The sequence below is a fragment of the Xenopus laevis genome, chromosome 5S, assembly GCF_017654675.1.
Source record: "Xenopus laevis strain J_2021 chromosome 5S, Xenopus_laevis_v10.1, whole genome shotgun sequence".
NCBI classification, from domain to species: domain Eukaryota; kingdom Metazoa; phylum Chordata; class Amphibia; order Anura; family Pipidae; genus Xenopus; species Xenopus laevis.
Window position 1 is genome coordinate 39,324,726 of NC_054380.1, and position 23,974 is coordinate 39,348,699.

The 23,974-nt window shown below is 37.8% G+C and overlaps 1 protein-coding gene across 1 annotated transcript in view; it reads left to right on the forward strand.

Annotated features, from left to right (window-relative positions):
* Window positions 1-23,974, forward strand: part of LOC108717831 (cysteine-rich motor neuron 1 protein) — a 537,917-nt gene that overhangs the window by 254,029 nt on the left and 259,914 nt on the right. The window contains exon 4 of the mRNA XM_018265214.2: window positions 4,389-4,509. Within this exon, the coding sequence (XP_018120703.1) occupies window positions 4,389-4,509 (121 nt within the window). The remainder of the gene's footprint in view (window positions 1-4,388; window positions 4,510-23,974) is intronic.

Consider the following 23,974-nt stretch of genomic DNA (forward strand, 5'->3'; position numbering starts at 1 on the left):
CTCTGTAATAATAAAACAGCAGCTTGTACTTGATCCCAACTAAGATATAATTAATCCTTATTGGAAGCAAAACCAGCCTATTGGGTTTATTTAATGTTTAAATGAATTTCTAGTAGACTTAAGGCATGAAGACCCAAATTACGGAAAGATCTGTTATCCGGAAAACCCCAGGTCCCGAGCATTCTGGATAAAAGGTCCCATACCTGTACTATAAATGTTGCAGTTGCAACATTTGCTTCAGTTCTAGTAACATTTCCTTGTCTGCCGGCTGAAATGAAATATCTGGTTGCTATGGGCTCCTAGATCTGGAGCCCCTTTTGTGACAAAGCTACAAGGTTGAAAAATGTTATAGTTATCAATAATGTGACTGGTGGATGTTCTAAATGACTTATCACTTAGTATATCATATGCTGTAGTTTTCTAAATAGCAAACAACAGTGTAGAAGTTAACTTCACTCCATGGGAACATCTGATTGCTGCTTCTCAGCGTGCCTTCTCGTTCACAGATTTTCTGAATCACTGAAATATGTGTGACGTATTCCTCTCTGATCTTCCTGTATGGATTGCTATCACATTAATTTACAGTTACAGATGTTGTGTCGGGGAATGCCAAATGAATCAGTCAAAATCCGAAGGGCTTTTAATGTTCAACTTCATACATCACGTTGCACAAGCCAGAAATGACTCAGTTATTGGTAAAACATGTAGGGGGCCATGTTTTATAAGCTCACACACAACAGTGTTACATTTACATATTTATTTCTCCAGTTGAATAGAAAGTGTGATCATTACAGTTTTGCATTGCACACCTATAAATGCCCATAGTACAGGAAAAAAATACTACAAGTAAAGCATCAATTATCCAGAAATCCATAATCCAGAAAACTCCAAATTACAGGAAGGCCATCTCCCAACCAAATAATTCAAATTTTAAAATGAGTCATTATTACAGAGAAAAAGGAAAGCATGTTTAAAAATTTGGATTATTTTATTATAATGGAGTCTATGGGAGATGGCCATTCAGTAATTCGCAGCTTTCTGGATAACAGGTTTCAGGATAATGGATCCCAAGCCTGCAATACAAAACACTTCCTTTATTTAAACCGGGGTAGCTCAGTGACTTTTTGCCATTATGTTTTTCCCCAGTATATCAAGGGCTCACAGGATAATATGTCAGTGATGGAGACATGTACTATGAACTATAAAGAAAAATGTTGAGATTGCAAGGCTGCAAGGCTACAAGGCTTAGCATTGTTATCCAAACCCAATGATAACTTGACATTCTGGCATCTCTTTCCAGAATGTATATCATTCTCTATTGAAAATATGTTATAGTTGCGTGGGAGAAATGAGCTCTGAGTTTCAAAGAAATCTATAATTTTTATGGCTTCATAAAGTGATGAGTATATTACTAATCTGTCATTAGAAAGCCATACTGTACCAGTGGCTCACATCTAAAATATTAAAGTGCAAACTCATAGAAATGTAAAAAATGTTGGACTGTCCATTCATTGGCTGGTATAACCTTGTATGTCTGTCTTTTGTTGTTTGTCTTACACAATTTAGATTGATGGGCTTTACTACTTAATAGTGATGGGCATATAAATTCGCCAGGTGCTATTTTGTGGTGAATTTCCGTATTTCGCCGCTATACTGGCACGAAAATTTGCTGGCGCAAAATTCAGTCGCCGTAAAAAAGTTTTGGATGCGCATCTCAAAAGTCTATTGTGTCAAAACCGTTGCGTCAACATTATTTGGATGCCCATTGACTTTAAGCCGGCATCAAAATTCGCGTTTCACAAATTTTTATGGGACAAATTCGCCCATCGCTACTACTTAATTATATGTTTGCTATATGTTTCATAAAAAGCCAATATTTATATCATATAAGCCTTTTTTTAAGAACCGCATGTCAGGGGTAATGTTTCCCTTTAAAATTGTCTTCATTGATGTGCAGATTATTTTTTTTATAATAAATAAGTATAGTGTTTGTTTAAAAAGATGTTTGGAGTTCTGTGATAATATAATATGCTATAAGTGCATAGTCTTAGAAAGCTTAGTAAGGGTACTTTATCATATCTGAGAGGCTGGTTTGGTAAACAGCCTCTTTCTGGGTTAGGGTCAGGACACACAGGCAGATTTGGGGAGATTAGTTGCCTGGCAACAAACTGCCTCCCCTGCCTTCTCTCCGGCTAAAATGTAAATTGCCAGTGGGATGGCATCATGGCACTCAAAGCTATTCGTTTTCCTAAGTCGCCCGAAGTTTCATCGAAGTCGCCCAAGATTCTCCCCAAATCTGCCTGACCCTAAAAGGGATTGTTCACCTCCAAACACAGTTTTCAGTTCAGTTGGTTTCAGATAGTTCACCAGAAATAAAGACTTTTTCCAATTACTTTCTATTTTCTGTTTGTGATGATTTTTCTTATATTGCAGTGTAAAGTTTCATTTTTCACCTTCTAAAGCAGCTCTGGGGGGGGGGGGTCGCCGACCCTGTAAACGGTATTAAACGAATACATTTAGTTGATAAATTTCTTATCTTTGTCCCTGCTGAGAAGAATCCCTGAGTTTCATTAAGAGCAGCTGTTAGAATTGATACAATAGTTATATAATATTTCCACAGATACTGCTGAGAAAATGTATCAACCAATTGTGTCAGCTAAAAGTAGCAAATTGTAACAGATCAGATGCTATATTCGAAGTCGAAGGATTTTAATTCCCAGTCGAATATGGAGGGTTAATTAACCCTCCATATTCGACCCTTGGTGAATCGGCCCCTTAGTATTTCTAATTATAAGCAGCTTTTAAATTAGTCTTCGTGGATCCCATCTAAAAAACAAATTATGTGTTTACACATTTAGGGGCAGATTTATCAAAGTGTGAATGTCACTTTCTATTCATTCCTGTGGGATTTTTAGAAGTGTATTTATCAATGGAGTTCACCATTTGATAAGTATTCTTTTAAAAATGCAAGTTTTATTGTGGTGAGTTCTAAATTCACACTTTGATAAATCTGCCCCTAACTGTTATTGCTACTTTTTATTACTCATTGTTCTATTCAGACTCTCCCCTATTCATATTCCAGTCTCTTATTCAAATCAATGCAGGTAATTGGACCCTAACAACCAGATTGCTGAAATAGCAAACTGGAGAGCGGCTAAAGATCCCACAAACAACCACAAATAATATTTAAAAAAGTAAATTAGTTGTCCATTTTCTCAGAATATCACGCTCTACTACTTATAGGCGAATATGTTTGCTAAAAAATTTGCGAAACTGTGAAAACTTGTGAAACACATTGAATTCAATGGGCATCAAAATTATTTCGACCCACGGCAATTTTTACATGAGCGACAGTTTTTATACGCGTGACTATTTTGTCCAAATGCATTAAAGGGGACCTTTCACCCAAAAAAAATATTCCAAATCCTATTTTATCATGTTAGTCAAGCAAAATAAACTTTGAAAACACCATAGAGGAGGGGCAGACAATATTTGATTGACAGCTGAGATTTTTAAATGAGTTTGCAAAAGCTATGAATGCTTTAATAAATAAATGAATTTAGATTTCATGTTTGATTTGAAAAGTACTTTTATTATACAGATTTCTATGTCTGGGTGACAGGTCCCCTTTAAATTCAGTGGGCATCTGAATAATTTTGAAGTGCAATAATTTTTATGTGCACGACAATTTTGACGCACAACAATTTTTTGGATGCAAAATTATGCCGCAGTTTTGCCCACAAAAATGTGTCAATTCACCTCAAATCCATGCCTGATGAATAAATTCGCCCATCACTACTCTCTCTACATCATACTAAAAATTAACTCAAAAAGTGAGTTTTATGGGAATGTCCATCAAAAATGTTTATCTGGTAACTTTTAGCTGAGTGGTTAGAAAAGAGTGATACAAAGTGGATGGTGATACATTTTTTGGAATCTGGGTATGGTTTTGGGAGATTTAAAACACAGAATGGAGTGGGAACTAGTGATGGGCGAATAAATTTGCCAGGCACGAATTCGCATTGAATTTCCGCATTTTGCAGTGGGCAAATAAATTTGCGAAACTCCCACAAAATCTTTGGACGCGTGGCAGAAAAGTCACTTGCTGCAAAACCGTCACGTGTCAATACTATTCGGGCGCCAACGGAAACTCATTTGGGGAAATGAACAAAGGAACTCATTTGGGGAGCCCTTATGAGGTTTGCACACTGAGTAGTTTGTGAGGGACACAGAATGGAAGGAGGTTCCTGGAGAAGTTAGGGAAGATGTGTTGTGAGGTTGGCTCTATATTGGGTATGGCAGCATGAGGTAATTTCCAAGTTAAATCTGCACATATTTCAAACGTGTTCAACAGTATTGTTGCTAACATTCCATTGTTCTTTTTTAAGTCTTCAGTGTGGACTGCAGTACTGTGGAGTGCCCTCCAGTTCAACAGGTGGTATGCCCATTGGATAGCTTTGAGACGCAAGTCCGCCTTACAGCTGACGGATGTTGCACGCTGCCTACAAGGTATGTTTTTAATGAGAAATTGTAGTGGTTATTGTCTAAAACTGTGTTTCTTAATCACATTATCAGAACTTGTCCATCTTTTGGATAGTGTTGTTGTCTAGACAGCCCAGTTGTTCAGATTACAAAAAGATAAGCAATTTACACGAAGACTGCTATATTGCAAATATGATTGTAGAGAAGATCTGTCGTGAGATGGGCCATGCATTCTAAGACAACTGTCGTTTTGTCATTTAGGACATCATAATTCATAAAAAATTGTATATTGGTATAAGGGCTTCAGCTGAACATACTGTTAGCTTATTGTTTTAATTTGTAAAAAAATCGATGTTTTTTAAAATATTTTTGTAGCTATTAAAGCTACTCTATGTTTTGTGTGGTAGAAGTAAGATTTGGCAAACTTGTAAAACAACAAAATTCTTTGGCATTTTAACCCAATTTCTACTGCCAGCAGTAGAAGTAGGGTTTGGGATTGCAGGGTGTGGTTACAATTAAAATTTGTAGAATCTTTGAGTGCTCCCACAACACACTTTTTTTAACAAAATTATTCAGCCGGCTGTCCCCTAGAATTGAAAAAATGTAAAGCTTCACTGGACTCCCTCTGTACTCTGTGGCTGTAAAGTTCTTCTCTACCAATGTTAACTTTCACTCCTTAATGTAGTAGGAATAAAGAAAATATGTTCACTCCCATAGACTTAATTTGTACCCACAGGGTTCTTGCGGAGCTGAAGATAATAACATTGCGTCCATTCTTCCTGGACTTATTTATCTGCACTCTAATGTTATCAGTGCTTTTTTTACTGTAACTTTTTTACTAAATATTTTACTTACAAAAAATATGTATCTCCTTTTGTTTAACAAAACATGCTGTCATGCTTTATGGCTGAAATTGTATCCTCCTTTCTAAGGATTATTCCTGCATATGAGTATAAATAGAGATTTGAGTTTCACTTTTTTAACTTGGGAAAGTAGGTTATTGAGACCAATGGGAAACACAGAAGAACACTGGGGCCATCAAAAACTATAAAAGTCTTTGATTAGAAAGTTGACATTAATATGTTTACATTATGAAGTTATATATGTATTTTACAGTAAAAATTACTTTGAAAATAATTATTCTTACCAACGATACAGCATTTAGCCACAGCATATGAGATTGTTGACACAACTTGTGACAAATAATATATAATATATATATATACTTATAAAACCTACAAAATATTCTACATTGCAGTACAATAGAATAGTGTGCACATGTAGCATACAAACTGCATTCAAATATTTAATGATATAGGAGAGGGTCCTCCTTGCTCATTAAACCATACAATAAGATTTGTCAGTATAAATGCTGAGTTCACTTACACTTATATTAAATCTGACACTACTAGCAGGATTATTGATGTGCACATGCCACATTATTAACTGTGTTTGCATGTAATTCATTTGGCACAAGTAGAAATACAAAGGGAACCCTGGAATTACCACCTCCTCGAGGCCGGCGTAAAGTATAGTGTTCCCTTGTGCCCAAGTGCATTGTGGAGACCACCCTATTCTGTAGGTCAAGGGCAGCCAGCATATCCCACATGACAACTATAGATGCTGGTAGACTATGCCAACACACCCCTCCTGCCATCTTAATTCTTGTTTAGGTGTTTGCATGAGTAACTAGGATAGACAGCATAAAATGTCGAATGCCATTTTTTAAAACCTGATAGTTCTCTTCATTAAAGGAGAACTAAATCTTAAAAGTGTATGTGGCTAAAAAGCTATATTTTATATAATGAACGTATTGCACCAGCCTAAAGTTTCAGCTTCTCAATAGCAGCAATGATCCAGGACTTCAAACTTGTCACAGGGGGTCACCATATTGGAAAATGTCTGCCACTTACGTGCTCAGTGGGCTCTGAGCAGCTGTTGAAAACTTAAACTTAGAGGTGATCGGCAACTTATCAAGCAGAAAATGAAGTTGGTCTGTAATATAAGATGATGCTACAAGGCTAATTATTAGGGATGCACCAAATCCACAATTATGGATTCGGCTGAACCCCTTAATCCTTTGTGAAAGATTTGTCCGAATACCCAACCGAATCCTAATTTTCATATGCAAATTAGGGGTGTGAAGGGAAAAACATTTTTTACTTCCTTGTTTTGTAACAAAAAGTCATGAGATTTCCCTCCCGCCCCTAATTTGCATACGCAAATTAGGATTCGGATTCAGTTCGGCTGGGCAGAAGGATTCGGCCAAATCCGAATCTTGCTGAAAAAGGACGAATCCTGGCCAAATCTCGAACCAAACCCTGGATTCAGTGCATCCCATTATTAAATTGTGATGCTAATTGCAGTGGTTTCTGTGCTGCCATATAGTAATTATATGTATTAATTACCAATCAGCCTTATATTGTGACATTTCTATTCTATGTGTACTGTATATTGTGAGTAGGTCTCTAAGAAGCCCAAAACATAATGAACAACATTTCTAGCTACTTCTTTAGTTAAGCTTTAGTTCTGCTATAAAAAATATATGCCTTAATGGAATATTTCCAATTAGAGCAATTTTGGAAGTTTCCATATGCAGCAGAGAAGACCTAGGCCAAAAGCTTAATGCCCCCCAGTTTCTTATCTTTGGGGGAACTGTAAATTGTTAGTTGTATAGGTGCTGGGATTCTTAGAAAGAAAAATAGCTGAGGGGTTAACTCATCCGACTTTAGCTTGGGGAGGCCAGAGTTCCATTTCTGGCACTGTTCTATTCTTTCTCCTTGAGTAAACGGCTTGGTTTTCCTCCACCTCAGGCACTAGACTTATAAAGACTTCTACTCATTGCTTAGCAACACTCTGTATAATTAGTTGAGCGGCATGATGATAATTATACTTCACTTCCTGTTTAGGAAAATATAAATGGTGGAGAAATCCAGTATATAAACAAAGCACGTTTTTTCTCTCTTATGAAATCATAGAGATAACACAGAGCATGACAATGACCATTATCAGCTTATAATGTTTCCTGCAATAATCCACTGGGCACAAGTCAAGTGTTCTAGCAAAAACAATGTTTAAGCACAAAGTCTGCAGGTTACAAACATTACAAGACTGTCTGATTGAGTAGGTTATTGAGTTTTAATCATTGGGGAAGCAGAGAGTCTCGGTACAAATGTCGGCTCCACTTAAACACTTATTTAACAAATATTTTTAGTATAGAGATCCTTACAGTACAGAGGATTTTTGATCCTTTGTAGTATATTTAATGTCAAAGAAGAAGTGTCAGTGCTGAGTAAAAGGCCTTATGCATGTTCTTCCATAAAAGCTTCAGAAATGATCCACATTAATGTTCAACTTCCCAAGGATAGTTATAAGCATGGAAAGGAATGGGGCCCAGACCACTCTACTGAATGACGTTGAGGGGTAGATGTTGGATAAGGAAATTCTCAGATATCTTCTAGGTAAATAATTACCATTTTTGTTAATTCAACACATCACACTGCATGTTAGGGACAAAGGGGAGTTGCAAGGACCCCTAAGTTAAAAAGGGTGCCAGAGACCACCAATGACATTTCTACAATAGTCAACCCAAAGGTTGATTGCTCCCTAACCATTGTTTATGATGCTGAATTATGCAGCTAATTAGCATTATGAGTTGTCCATTTGGAACCTTAATCTCAGTTGCTGCTGAATTACTCTATAGGGCTGAGCTAGTGAACTGAAATACAAAGTCAATGTGCACCGGTATAATTACCCTTCTTTGTATTGTTCAGGTATCAAGAACCCTTGCCTCCATCCAGGACAATGTAGTCAATAATTTAGTAATTTATTTTGCTAATAAAGGCACCTTGCAGCAGAATCACTGCGCCTAGTGATAGCATTACCCATTTACTAAACTAGTGAACCAAAAGCTAGTGTTGTTTTAAAAATGTGAAGTTAAAGGACCAGTAACGTCAAATTTTTTTAATAAAGGCTTTGCAATTTAAAATTTTAAAGTGTGTTGGTGTTAATATTTCGATGTATACTAACGAATTTTGTAAAAAAAAAATTTGACGTTACTGGTCCTTTAAACTGCCTTGAAAAGTAGAAGGACAGATCTGAACAAAGATAAAATGTACAAAAGGAAAAAATAATGAGTAACAATGTATTTATCTCTGTAGTGTTTGCTCCCTGATACAAAGGAAACTGGCTCATGCCCATGCATTAATCAGCAGCAGTTTGCTAATAGACTAAAAGGGGTTCTCCACGGGGGTCTAAGTAAACCACTGTTACTACTGAGAAAGTAAATAAGGCTTTTGAATTTCCACATTTTGCAATCTAAACGAGGAGTAACAGGAACATTCTCTCTCTCCATATAAGAGTAACTGGTATTATGTTTTCTGGTTCACAGAAAGGAAAAACTGCTTGTAGCATATAAATAATCCACAATAATCAAGTGTAGAGTTTTAACAATCCATTAATAATCTCCCGGACGGATTTATAACCAGATTGTTAATAGCCTAATTTCATAACATTCTGCTACAGAAGCTCCAGGGAGAGTTTAAGGGCCCAATGGTAGGTAAATCTTAAGCCTGATAGCAATGAGACAGAGAAAAGGCACTCTCTAGGGAGAAAAAAAGACAGCAGATAAATACCTATATAGCCTTCCAATTAAAGCATCCGTCTTTATTATTATAGTTAGGTTTAACTATAACTTCTTCAAAGACACAGTAAAATATTTTAGATGCTGTAGGATGCTGTTCGCTTTAGGGGGTTATGAGCTCCTAATGCAAATCAATTGCCCAGTCCCAGTGTACTGATTCTTGGAAGCATATATATTATGAGCAACAGAATGCAGTTATAACCTAATACAGTAGAATCCTCATTTTAAGTTTTTCAGGGGACCAGAAAAAAATGGTGTAAAATCCAGGAAAATGTAAAATCAGGGAAATTGAATAATATAAAGATGGGACCATACAACAAAAATGTAAAATGAGGAAAAACTTAAAATAAGGGGTGTAAAATTGAGGTTCCACTGTAACTATGCTGGTTCCTAGTTCTGCTCTGATGTCTTCAAAACATGGCACCCCAGAAATACAAAGAAAATGGCACAGTATAAAGGTCAGGGCACACGCTCAGATTCGGGGAGATTAGTCGCCCGGCGAGATTCGGGTTGATTAATCTCCCCGAACTACCTCCCGCTGCCTAGAATGTAAATCACCCGCAGGATGGCACTTGGAGCACTTCGTTTTCTGAAGTCGTCCTCGTTAGGCAACTTTGGAAAACAAAGTGCTCCGAGTGCCATCCAGGGCGACTTTGGAAAACAAAGTGCATTCTAGCCGGCGGGAGGCAGTTCGGGGATAATAGTCGCCCCGAAGAAGAGGAGATTTGTCGATGGACGACTAATCTCCACAAATCTGAGCATGTGCCCTGACCCTTAGGGGCAAATTCATAAAGGTTCGAATATCGAGGGATAATTAACCCTCGATATTCGACTGGGAATGAAAATACTTCGACTTCGAATATCGAAGTCAAAGGATTTTGCGCAAATACTGCGATCGAACGATCGAAGGAATACTCGTTCGATCGAACGATTAAATCCTTTGAATCAAACGATTTGAAGGATTTTAATCCAACGATCGAAGGAATATCCTTCGACCAAAAAAACTTAGCCAAGCCTATGGGGACCTTCCCCATAGGCTAACATTGGGTTCGGTAGCTTTTAGGTGGCGAACTAGGGGGTCGAAGTTTTTTCTTAAAGAGACAGTACTTCGACTATCGAATGGTTGAATAGTCGAATGATTTTTAGTTTGAATCGTTCGATTTGAAGTCGAAGTTGTAGTCGAAGGTTGAAGTAGCCCATTCGATGGTCTTCTATTCCTTCACTCGAAGTTAATGAATTGGCCCCTTAATTTATGGTAAAAAAAGTAAAGCTTTGTGTCCAGTGTGGTGCTACATAAATTATGATATACTGTACATGTTTGAATATGTGGCCAAGCAATCTGTTAGATTGAATTTGTTGAAGGTAGCAAAGGAATGCTTCATATGGCACTTTCTGGCATTGGAAAGAGCTTTATTTTGGTTGTGACTGATGTGGAATGACACCATGCTGTTTTATAGGCTATTAGGGATAGAATATCACACACACTTGAGATAATAGCACATGAAATGATGAGCACATTAGCAGGTTCCATGACATGAAACATCTATGTTGTAGCAATGGAGGATAATGTCATAAAAGCTAGATAATTTACAGTGTGGAACATTACATCATTGATCAAACCCATTAAGGCTTCCCCAACTGGACAAAACCCTTGGGCTTCAATATTGTATAGGGGCATTAGGTGTACATACAGGCCTAAAAGTGTTTGTTTAATCATTCTTATTTATGTTACAATCAGCTTCCCGCATCAACTATATAATTCCTGTCTTCGCACCTGTTTGTAAGTGTCGTCTGTAGTTACATATATATGAAATCCATAAATATTGCTTTATTACATGTTTCTGGAATGCTGCATTCAATTTCACAATCTTGTATCAAAGTTATTAGTAGTCACTAACAGCGTAGTTTCATCTTTACTTCCAGCTAAAGCAGGATAGATGTACCCCATTCCAGAGCAGTATATAACATTTATGTCTTTTAAACTCAATCTAGAAGAAGAAGCAGTGTCTGTTAACAGTGGGGAGCATAATATCAGAATGAGTAGTCTCAGTGACTGTCAGAAATGATTTCCCATGTGAATTCTTATTGTTGTAATTACATTTTAAATTAGGATTTAATATATATTTCAGTGTTTTGCTATGGGAATGAATATTCTTAACCTATTAACAACAAAATCCCTCTATTTAGAGCTAAATAAATAATTTTATACTGCTCTTTGAATTGCAGTATATGAGACTGGACACAAAAACAATATCATGTTTGATAGAAGAAATGGCATGTCTTCCAGATTTCGGTTCCTTGCACGTACTGAAATGTAGGGAATGTGAAGGAGATAAATATCCCCACTGATCATTTTGAGTATATAGTATTTATGGGATCTGTTATCCAGAATGTTCAGGGCCTAGGGCTTTCCAGATAACAGATCTTTCCATAATTTGAATCTTCATTCTAGTCTACTAGATAATCATGTAAACAGGGGGTTATTTATTTAAGTCCAACTTTTTCTGGTCAGACTTTTAAAAGGAAAAAAATATTTTCAGCGAAAAAAAAACTTGATTTTTGGTGATATATTAAATGTTGATGGTTTTAAAAGTCAGAATAAAAAAACCTGCCGAGATCATGTACAAGTCAATGGCAGGTGTCCCGTTGACGTTTTTAACATATCCTGATCTGCGCTGGGTTTTGTACAATAATCTGAAGATTTTGGGGCTTTCGGGCAATAATCCGAAAAAAGTTTTCGGATGTCACATCCGAAAAAATTGTATGATTCACATTTTTTTCAATTTTTTCTTACAATTTTATCGAACCTTTTCCCGCACAAGAAATTTTCATTAAAATGTATTGATAAATTGGGGGGAAAGTCAGTGCTTCTTTGGTCAGAGTGGTTTTAGAAAATAGTAAGAAAATTTTGGATTTTGATAAATAAGACCCTTAAGAACACCAATACACTGGTTTTGCGTCCAATAAGGATTAATTATATCTTAGCTTGGATGAAGTGCAAAGTACTGTTTTTTTATTACATTGAAAAAGGAAATCATTTTTGCGTAAAATGGAGTCTATGGGACACAACCTTTCTGGAATTCGGAGCTTTCTGGATAAAGGTTCTGGATAACGGATCCCAAACCTGTAGTGAATATCTTTGCAAATCGGTACAGTTATAGGATCCCTTATTCGGAAACCCGATATCCAGAAAGCTCCGAATTACGGAATGGCTGTCTCCCATAGACTCCATTTTATCCAAATAATCCAAATTTTAAAAAATGATTTCCCTTTTCTCTGTAATAATAGAACAGTAGCTTGTACTTGATCCCAACTAAGATATAATTAATCCTTACTGGAAGCAAAACCAGCCTATTGGGTTTATTTAATGTTTAAATTAATTTCTAGTAGACTTAAGGCATGAAGACCCAAATTACGGAAATATCCATTATCCGGAAAACCCCAGGTCCCGAGCATTCTGGATAACAGGTCCCATACCTGTACTAGACTTTTCCCATGCATTTTGTGTAGCCAGAAAATAAACACCAATTGCATTATTAGGATGTCCTTATGCATTTTGTTTTGGCAGATAAATAAATAGGTGGGCTTGGGTAAAATGTTTGTTTCTATCTGCAGTACGCTGCAATACATTTTTAACCATCCATTTTTCCTTTTCTTGATGCGGGGGAAAAATGCAGAAAATACACCCATTGACTCAAATGCATTTGGCAAAATTTCAGCAACATTTTGCATATTTTTTATTGAAGTGAATCATTCCAGTTGAGAGCAATTGAGAGTTGTTTTTTGGGCTGTGGTTTACAGTCCTGGCATTTATCCCCCAGTATTAAAGGTACATATTTAGGTCAAATGCTATTACATGAACAGATGCATATTAGTGGACAAACAAGATACAGTATTATTCCCTTTGTACTACCTGGTATAAACATCAGACACAGAAATACAGCATATAGCTTTAAGAAGGGGTTGGATGGCTTTTTAGCAAGTGAGGGAATACAGGGTTATGGAAGATAACTCATAGTATAAGTTGATCCAGGGACTAGTCCGATTGCCATTTTGGAGCCAAGAAGGATTTTTTCCCCCTTCTGAGGCAAATTGGAGAGGCTTCTGATGGTTTTTTTTTGCCTTCCTCTGGATCAACTGGCAGTTAGGCATGTTAAAAAAAATTAAAAGGTTGAACTTGATGGATTTGTGTCTTTTTTCAACCTAATTTACTATGTTACTATATCCAAGTAAAAATATTTAAGCACAACATGCTGCTTTATCCAGGGATCAACATAAGACAATGTTTCATACAAAAGTACTCTTGTTATTTTAGCAGCAAAGCTGATTTTCGTTTTTTGCATTATTTGTTCTCTGCTTACCAGGAATCTCTTTGAGAACAAGATGTTTGTGCCATTTTTAACAACATTAACAAAATTATAATGTGCAGACCTGCAGCTTGCGCAATACTTTGTGTGGATTTTTGACAGGGTTGCCAGAAATGAAAGCCCCCTGTGAGTCTCAAAGACATAGTAATGTGTGTTTCTTGGGTATGATTAGCTCACGAACAACTGAATGAATTCTACTGCAGTTCCAAAAAAATGTGTACACTGTGTAGAGCGTAAACTATATTACCATATTGTTCTTCATACAGTAGGAAGACAAAATATCATTATAATACAGGTGCAGGTTATCCAGAATGCTCCAAATTACAGGAAGGCCAAATAATGAAAAAGAAAATCTTTTTCCCTCTGTAGTAATAAAACAGTAGCTTGTACTTGATCTTAACTAATATATAATTAATCCTTATTGGAGGCAAACCCATCCTATTTGATTTATTTAATGTTTAAATGATTTTTTAGTGGTTTTTAGGGTAGGGAGAGCCAAATTATTGAATGATCCCTTATTCAGAAAACCTCAGGTCCCATACCTGTAACTGATACATTCCTAAGGGTATAAAGCTTTATCCTTCTCTTTAGAAACACATAGCCCCCAACTGTCCAGTTTTCTGACAGCGCAACATGCAGTCTCGGGTTTCTTACTGAAATGTCCAAAGTTTTTCTCTGCCAGAAAAAGATATAAACAGGGGAACGTAATAAAAGTCGGTAACGGAAAAACTATTTGCAATGTGAAAAATTTTTGCTTTTTCGCAAACAGTGGAAGACCGTTTGCAAATTTTATAGTTTGCGCCAATGCGCAGTAAATATAATAAAACTTCTTACTGAAAAAGTCGTTATGTTTGCTCCAAAAGATGACGACACCTTCAAGCACTTCTTAAGAGTGCGCAATTAAAATACGCAATGTGCAATTAAAATTGGCAATGCAATAACAGTTTAAGGAACAATATTACATTGCGAGATGTGGATTTTTATTCTTATTGTTGCGAATTGTTTTGCTCTTTGCGACTTTTATTTCATCCCCCCAAAAGTTTCTAAAACTGTGACTCACAGGTTAAGGGAACTTCGGGCGACTTCAGAAAACTGAAGCAGTGTGAATGGTATCCCACCGTCGATTCACAAGGCAGAGATTACCGTATATACTCAAGTATAAGCCGAGTTTCTCAGCATCCAAAATGTGCTGAAAAAGTCAACCTCGGCTTATACTCGGGTCAACGGGCTGTAGCTGAGATTGCAGTCACTTGTAATCATTCCTATACCAACAGTTCACTTGGGGAGAGACTGCAATATCCCACAATGCCCTCTGTTGGTTATATGAAAGAATAACAGTGACTGCAATATCACACAGCGCCACTTTTCTTTCAAAGTTCAACATAAGGGCTGTTTAATTGATGCCTGTGTAGTTTAGCAAATATTAACTCCATGTAATATGCCAACTCTTCCACCATTATTAGTCCTGGCACTTGTCTTTCCAAACAATCACTTTACTTATATTTAACCCGCCACCTACAGTATTTATCTACACATGTCTGACACACTCTCTAATGTTTTTGTTCCGTGTCTTATTCTTTATTTACAAGCTGGATCTTCAGATACTTGAGCTACAGACAAATTGAGCACTGCATTCTGTTCTGGGTCAAGGAGAGGCCCCCGGCTTTAGAGATGTCGCGAACTGTTCGCCGGCGAACTTGTTCGCGCGAACATCGGGTGTTCGCGCTCGCCGGAAGTTCGCGAACGTCGCGCGACGTTCGCCATTTTGGGTTCGCCATTGTTGGCGCTTTTTTTTGCCCTCTCACCCCAGACCAGCAGGTACATGGCAGCCAATCAGGAAGCTCTCCCCTGGACCACTCCCCTTCCCTATAAAAACCGAAGCCCTGCAGCGTTTTTTCACTCTGCCTGTGTGTGCTGAAGAGATAGTGTAGGGAGAGAGCTGCTGCCTGTTAGTGATTTCAGGGACAGTTGAAAGTTTGCTGGCTAGTAATCGTTTTGATACTGCTCTGTTATTGGAGGGACAGAAGTCTGCAGGGGTTTGAGGGACATTTAAGCTTAGGTAGCTTTGCTGGCTAGTAATCTACCTTCTACTGCAGTGCTCTGTATGTAGCTGCAGTGGGCAGCTGTCCTGCTTCTGATCTCATCTGCTGACTGCTGCAATAACAGTAGTCCTTGTAAGGACTGCTTTTATTTATTTTTTTGTTGTTTTACTACTACTACTACTACTACTACTATAAGAGCCCAGTGCTATTAGTCTAGCAGTGTTGGGGAGTGGGACTGGTGTGCTAATCTGCTGCTCCTAGTAGTTCAGCAGCACCAACTTTAATTTTTTTTTTTAATATTCATTTTTTTTTTATTTTACTTTTTTTTATTTTACTACCGCTGTAGTAGTGTATAAGTTGACCTTTTAGGCATTATTTGCCCTGTAGGCATTATTTGCACACTGTTTTCTTCAACCCGCCATCGAGCTGTGTGACCTTGTTCACATTCTGTCTAAATATCCATAATATTACCGTCTCCAGAAAAAACACCGGAGTGACTTTTTTCAAGCAGCCATAATATATTTTACGTAATCCGTATCCACCGCTGTAGTAGTGTATACGTTGGCCTTGTAGGCATTATTTGCACACTGTTTTCTTCAACCCGCCATCGAGCTGTGTGACCTTGTTCCCATTCTGTCTAAATATCCATAATATTACCGTCTCCAGAAAAAACACCGGAGTCACTTTTTTCAAGCAGCATTCATATATTTTACGTAATCCGTATCCACCGCTGTAGTAGTGTATACGTTGGCCTTGTAGGCATTATTTGCACACTGTTTTCTTCAACCCGCCATCGAGCTGTGTGACCTTGTTCCCATTCTGTCTAAATATCCATAATATTACCGTCTCCAGAAAAAACACCGGAGTCACTTTTTTCAAGCAGCATTCATATATTTTACGTAATCCGTATCCACCGCTGTAGTAGTGTATACGTTGGCCTTGTAGGCATTATTTGCACACTGTTTTCTTCAACCCGCCATCGAGCTGTGTGACCTTGTTCCCATTCTGTCTAAATATCCATAATATTACCGTCTCCAGAAAAAACACCGGAGTCACTTTTTTCAAGCAGCATTCATATATTTTACGTAATCCGTATCCACCGCTGTAGTAGTGTATACGTTGGCCTTGTAGGCATTATTTGCACACTGTTTTCTTCAACCCGCCATCGAGCTGTGTGACCTTGTTCCCATTCTGTCTAAATATCCATAATATTACCGTCTCCAGAAAAAACACCGGAGTCACTTTTTTCAAGCAGCATTCATATATTTTACGTAATCCGTATCCACCGCTGTAGTAGTGTATACGTTGGCCTTGTAGGCATTATTTGCACAGTGTTTTCTTCAACCCGCCATCGAGCTGTGTGAGCTTGTTCACATTTTGTCTAAATATTGATAATATTATCGTCTCTAGAAAAACCACTTGAGTTACTTTTTTTCAAGCAGCATTCATATATTTTACGTAATCCGTATCCACCGCTGTAGTAGTGTATACGTTGACCTTGTAGGCATTATTTGCACACTGTTTTCTTCAACCCGCCATCGAGCTGTGTGAGCTTGTTCACATTTTGTCTAAATATTGATAATATTATCGTCTCTAGAAAAACCACTTGAGTTACTTTTTTTCAAGCAGCATTCATATATTTTACGTAATCCGTATCCACCGCTGTAGTAGTGTATACGTTGACCTTGTAGGCATTATTTGCACACTGTTTTCTTCAACCCGCCATCGAGCTGTGTGAGCTTGTTCACATTTTGTCTAAATATTGATAATATTATCGTCTCTAGAAAAACCACTTGAGTTACTTTTTTTCAAGCAGCATTCATATATTTTACGTAATCCGTATCCACCGCTGTAGTAGTGTATACGTTGACCTTGTAGGCATTATTTGCACACTGTTTTCTTCAACCCGCCATCGAGCTGTGTGAGCTTGTTCACATTTTGTCTAAATATTGATAATATTATCGTCTCTAGAAAAACCACTTGAGTTACTTTTTTTCAAGCAGCATTCATATATTTTACGTAATCCGTATCCACCGCTGTAGTAGTGTATACGTTGACCTTGTAGGCATTATTTGCACACTGTTTTCTTCAACCCGCCATCGAGCTGTGTGAGCTTGTTCACATTTTGTCTAAATATTGATAATATTATCGTCTCTAGAAAAACCACTTGAGTTACTTTTTTTCAAGCAGCATTCATATATTTTACGTAATCCGTATCCACCGCTGTAGTAGTGTATACGTTGACCTTGTAGGCATTATTTGCACACTGTTTTCTTCAACCCGCCATCGAGCTGTGTGAGCTTGTTCACATTTTGTCTAAATATTGATAATATTATCGTCTCTAGAAAAACCACTTGAGTTACTTTTTTTCAAGCAGCATTCATATATTTTACGTAATCCGTATCCACCGCTGTAGTAGTGTATACGTTGACCTTGTAGGCATTATTTGCACACTGTTTTCTTCAACCCGCCATCGAGCTGTGTGAGCTTGTTCACATTTTGTCTAAATATTGATAATATTATCGTCTCTAGAAAAACCACTTGAGTTACTTTTTTCAAGCAGCATTCATATATTTTACGTAATCCGTATCCACCGCTGTAGTAGTGTATACGTTGACCTTGTAGGCATTATTTGCACACTGTTTTCTTCAACCCGCCATCGAGCTGTGTGACCTTGTTCACATTTTGTCTAAATATTGATAATATTATCGTCTCTAGAAAAACCACTTGAGTTACTTTTTTTCAAGCAGCATTCATATATTTTACGTAATCCGTATCCACCGCTGTAGTAGTGTATACGTTGACCTTGTAGGCATTATTTGCACACTGTTTTCTTCAACCCGCCATCGAGCTGTGTGACCTTGTTCACATTTTGTCTAAATATTGATAATATTATCGTCTCTAGAAAAACCACTTGAGTTACTTTTTTTCAAGCAGCATTCATATATTTTACGTAATCCGTATCCACCGCTGTAGTAGTGTATACGTTGACCTTGTAGGCATTATTTGCACAGTGTTTTCTTCAACCCGCCATCGAGCTGTGTGAGCTTGTTCACATTTTGTCTAAATATTGATAATATTATCGTCTCTAGAAAAACCACTTGAGTTACTTTTTTTCAAGCAGCATTCATATATTTTACGTAATCCGTATCCACCGCTGTAGTAGTGTATACGTTGACCTTGTAGGCATTATTTGCACACTGTTTTCTTCAACCCGCCATCGAGCTGTGTGAGCTTGTTCACATTTTGTCTAAATATTGATAATATTATCGTCTCTAGAAAAACCACTTGAGTTACTTTTTTTCAAGCAGCATTCATATATTTTACGTAATCCGTATCCACCGCTGTAGTAGTGTATACGTTGACCTTGTAGGCATTATTTGCACACTGTTTTCTTCAACCCGCCATCGAGCTGTGTGAGCTTGTTCACATTTTGTCTAAATATTGATAATATTATCGTCTCTAGAAAAACCACTTGAGTTACTTTTTTTCAAGCAGCATTCATATATTTTACGTAATCCGTATCCACCGCTGTAGTAGTGTATACATTGACCTTGTAGGCATTATTTGCACACTGTTTTCTTCAACCCGCCATCGAGCTGTGTGAGCTTGTTCACATTTTGTCTAAATATTGATAATATTATCGTCTCTAGAAAAACCACTTGAGTTACTTTTTTTCAAGCAGCATTCATATATTTTACGTAATCCGTATCCACCGCTGTAGTAGTGTATACGTTGACCTTGTAGGCATTATTTGCACACTGTTTTCTTCAACCCGCCATCGAGCTGTGTGACCTTGTTCACATTTTGTCTAAATATTGATAATATTATCGTCTCTAGAAAAACCACTTGAGTTACTTTTTTTCAAGCAGCATTCATATATTTTACGTAATCCGTATCCACCGCTGTAGTAGTGTATACGTTGACCTTGTAGGCATTATTTGCACACTGTTTTCTTCAACCCGCCATCGAGCTGTGTGACCTTGTTCACATTTTGTCTAAATATTGATAATATTATCGTCTCTAGAAAAACCACTTGAGTTACTTTTTTTCAAGCAGCATTCATATATTTTACGTAATCCGTATCCACCGCTGTAGTAGTGTATACGTTGACCTTGTAGGCATTATTTGCACAGTGTTTTCTTCAACCCGCCATCGAGCTGTGTGAGCTTGTTCACATTTTGTCTAAATATTGATAATATTATCGTCTCTAGAAAAACCACTTGAGTTACTTTTTTTCAAGCAGCATTCATATATTTTACGTAATCCATATCCACCGCTGTAGTAGTGTATACGTTGACCTTGTAGGCATTATTTGCACACTGTTTTCTTCAACCCGCCATCGAGCTGTGTGAGCTTGTTCACATTTTGTCTAAATATTGATAATATTATCGTCTCTAGAAAAACCACTTGAGTTACTTTTTTTCAAGCAGCATTCATATATTTTACGTAATCCGTATCCACCGCTGTAGTAGTGTATACGTTGACCTTGTAGGCATTATTTGCACACTGTTTTCTTCAACCCGCCATCGAGCTGTGTGAGCTTGTTCACATTTTGTCTAAATATTGATAATATTATCGTCTCTAGAAAAACCACTTGAGTTACTTTTTTTCAAGCAGCATTCATATATTTTACGTAATCCGTATCCACCGCTGTAGTAGTGTATACGTTGACCTTGTAGGCATTATTTGCACACTGTTTTCTTCAACCCGCCATCGAGCTGTGTGACCTTGTTCACATTTTGTCTAAATATTGATAATATTATCGTCTCTAGAAAAACCACTTGAGTTACTTTTTTTCAAGCAGCATTCATATATTTTACGTAATCCGTATCCACCGCTGTAGTAGTGTATACGTTGACCTTGTAGGCATTATTTGCACAGTGTTTTCTTCAACCCGCCATCTAGCTGTGTGACCTTGTTCACATTCTGTCTAAATATCCATAATATTACCGTCTCCAGAAAAAACACCGGAGTGACTTTTTTCAAGCAGCCATAATATATTTTACGTAATCCGTATCCACCGCTGTAGTAGTGTATACGTTGACCTTGTAGGCATTATTTGCACACTGTTTTCTTCAACCCGCCATCTAGCTGTGTGAGCTTGTTCACATTTTGTCTAAATATTGATAATATTATCGTCTCTAGAAAAACCACTTGAGTTACTTTTTTTCAAGCAGCATTCATATATTTTACGTAATCCGTATCCACCGCTGTAGTAGTGTATACGTTGACCTTGTAGGCATTATTTGCACAGTGTTTTCTTCAACCCGCCATCTAGCTGTGTGACCTTGTTCACATTCTGTCTAAATATCCATAATATTACCGTCTCCAGAAAAAACACCGGAGTGACTTTTTTCAAGCAGCCATAATATATTTTACGTAATCCGTATCCACCGCTGTAGTAGTGTATACGTTGACCTTGTAGGCATTATTTGCCCAGTTTTTTTGGCCGCAGCCACTGAAGCACAGAGGCCAGAAAAAATATGCCATATAAATGCTGAAAATAGTCATTTTTTGCCATACGTTGACTCAATTTTCAAAGAACATATTGGATTCTTAGTGTGACACAGGCAAGGCCCTATTCCTGTCAAACTAATCTTTGCTGATTTAGAGTGTTGTGAAAAAGGACACCACGCTCCATGCAGGCGTCTCTACCAGCACAGTTATTAAATAGGCACTGGCTTTGTAAAACATACATGTTATTTAGCACCTGTACAGCAGGTAAAAAATTCAGCTGAAATATTTCATTTGTAACAGATGTCAGCAACCATGCGTGTTACCTTGTTAAGCTGCAAGTGAGGGAGGGCTGACTCCCTCCCTAAAGTTTAATATGCCACATTCTTTATTTTTATGAATACAATGGAAGGAAAATAACACTGGGCTATATGAAACACTGAACATGAAAGGGCTTTAAAATGTATTCACTCTTTTGCTTGGCAAAAGCCAATGACATGAGCCATATGACTGTATAGTGAGCCTTGTGGCACAAGTACCATAAGTCGATATTGCATTTGCTGATATTAACATTGGAAATTTATAGGGTCAGATGTGGGACCTCTTATCCAGAATACTTAGGACCTAAGTTTTTTGGATAAGGGATCTTTCTGTTATTTGGATCACCATACTTTAAATGTACTAAAAAAATCTTTTAAAAATTAAATAAACCCAAAAGGACTGTTTTGTAGTGAATATGGATTAATTATATCTTAGTTAGGATCAAATACAATGTACCGTTTTATTACTACAGAAAAAAGGAAATAATCTTTAAAAATGTTATTAAAATCGAGTCTATAGCAGATGGCTATCCCGTTATTCAGAGCTTTCTGGTTAATGGGTTTCCAGATTACGGATCCCATACCTGTATTTGTATGTGTCTTTGATGCGATTGTGAAACCCATAGGGTAATTATGAATAGGGATGTAGCGAACGTCGGAAAAAAAGTTCGCGAACATATTCGCGAACTTGCGCAAAAACGCGAGCGGTTCGCGAACGGTTCGCGAACCCCATAGACTTCAATGGGAAGGCGAACTTTAACATCTAGAAAAGACATTTCTGGCCAGAAAAATGATTTTAAAGTTGTTTAAAGGGTGCAACGACCTGGACAGTGGCATGCCAGAGGGGGATCAAGGGCAAAAATGTATCTGAAAAATCTGCCTGTGTGTGCTTGGAAGAGATAGTGTAGGGGGAGAGCTGTTAGTGATTTCAGGGACAGATGATAGTAAGTTTGCTGGCTAGTAATCTGCTTGATAATGCTCTGTATTGGAGGGACAGAAGTCTGCAGGGATTTGAGGGACATTTTAGCTTAGGTAGCTTTGCTGCCTAGTAATCTACTGTTCTCTTTAAACAACTGCCATACGTTGACCTTGTAGGCATTGTTTGCCCAGTTTTTTTGGTTGCAGCCACTGAAGCACAGTTGCCAGAAAAAATATGCCACATAAATGCTGAAAATAGTCATTTTTTGCCATATACGTTGAGTCAACGTATGGCAAAAAATGACTATTTTCAGCATTTATATGGCATATTTTTTCTGGCCTCTGTGCTTCAGTGGCTGTGGCCAAAAAAACTGGGCAAACAATGCCTACAAGGTCAACGTCGTTGACCTTGTAGGCATTGTTTGCCCAGTTTTTTTGGCCACAGCCACTGAAGCACAGAGGCCAGAAAAAATATGCCATATAAATGCAGAAAATATGCATTTTTTTGGTCGCAGCCACTGAAGCACAGTTGCCAGAAAAATTATGCCATATAAATGCTGAAAATATAAATTTTTTTGGTTGCAGCCACTGAAGCACAGAGGCCAGAAAAATTATGCCATATAAATGCAGAAAATATGCATTTTTTTGGTCGCAGCCACTGAAGTACAGTTGACAGAAAAATTATGCCATATAAATGCTGAAAATATAAATTTTTTTGGTTGCAGCCACTGAAGCACAGAGGCCAGAAAAATTATGCCATATAAATGCAGAAAATATGCATTTTTTTGGTCGCAGCCACTGAAGCACAGTTGCCAGAAAAATTATGCCATATAAATGCTGAAAATAGTAATTTTTTTGGTTGCAGCCACTGAAGCACAGAGGCCAGAAAAATTATGCCATATAAATGCAGAAAATATGCATTTTTTTGGTCGCAGCCACTGAAGCACAGTTGACAGAAAAATTATGCCATATAAATGCTGAAAATATAAATTTTTTTGGTTGCAGCCACTGAAGCACAGAGGCCAGAAAAATTATGTCATATAAATGCAGAAAATAGGCATTTTTTTGGTCGCAGCCACTGAAGCACAAAGGCCAGAAAAAATTAAACCAGTAGGGTTTGCACCCTAGTTTGTAACGGTGGCGGAGGGAGGAGGAGGACGCTAAAGGACAGCTGTGTGTGGAGTCATGAGGCTTGAAGAGAAGGACAGCTGCATAGAAGTCAGAACAAGTCTTCCGGCGTGCAGTAACCCTCCGAGATCCACCCCTCATTCATTTTAATAAAGGTCAGGTAATCGACACTTTTGTGACCTAGGCGAGTTCTCTTCTCAGTTACAATCCCTCCTGCTGCACTGAAGGTCCTTTCTGAGAGCACACTTGAGGCTGGGCAAGACAAGAGGTTCATGGCAAATTGTGACAGCTCTGGCCACAGATCAAGCCTGCGCACCCAGTAGTCCAGGGGTTCATCGCTCCTCAGAGTGTCGATATCTGCAGTTAATGCCAGGTAGTCCGCTACCTGCCGGTCGAGGCGTTCTTTGAGGGTGGATCCAGAAGGGTTGTGGCGCTGCCTTGGACAGAAAAACATTTGCATGTCTGACGTTACAGACTGGCCAAAGGGCTTTGTCCTTGCAGGTGTGCTCGTGGCAGGATTACTGGCACCTCTGCCCCTGGAATGTTGATGAGTTCCTGAAGTGACATCACCCTTAAAAGCATTGTACAACATGTTTTGCAGGCTGGTTTGTAAATGCC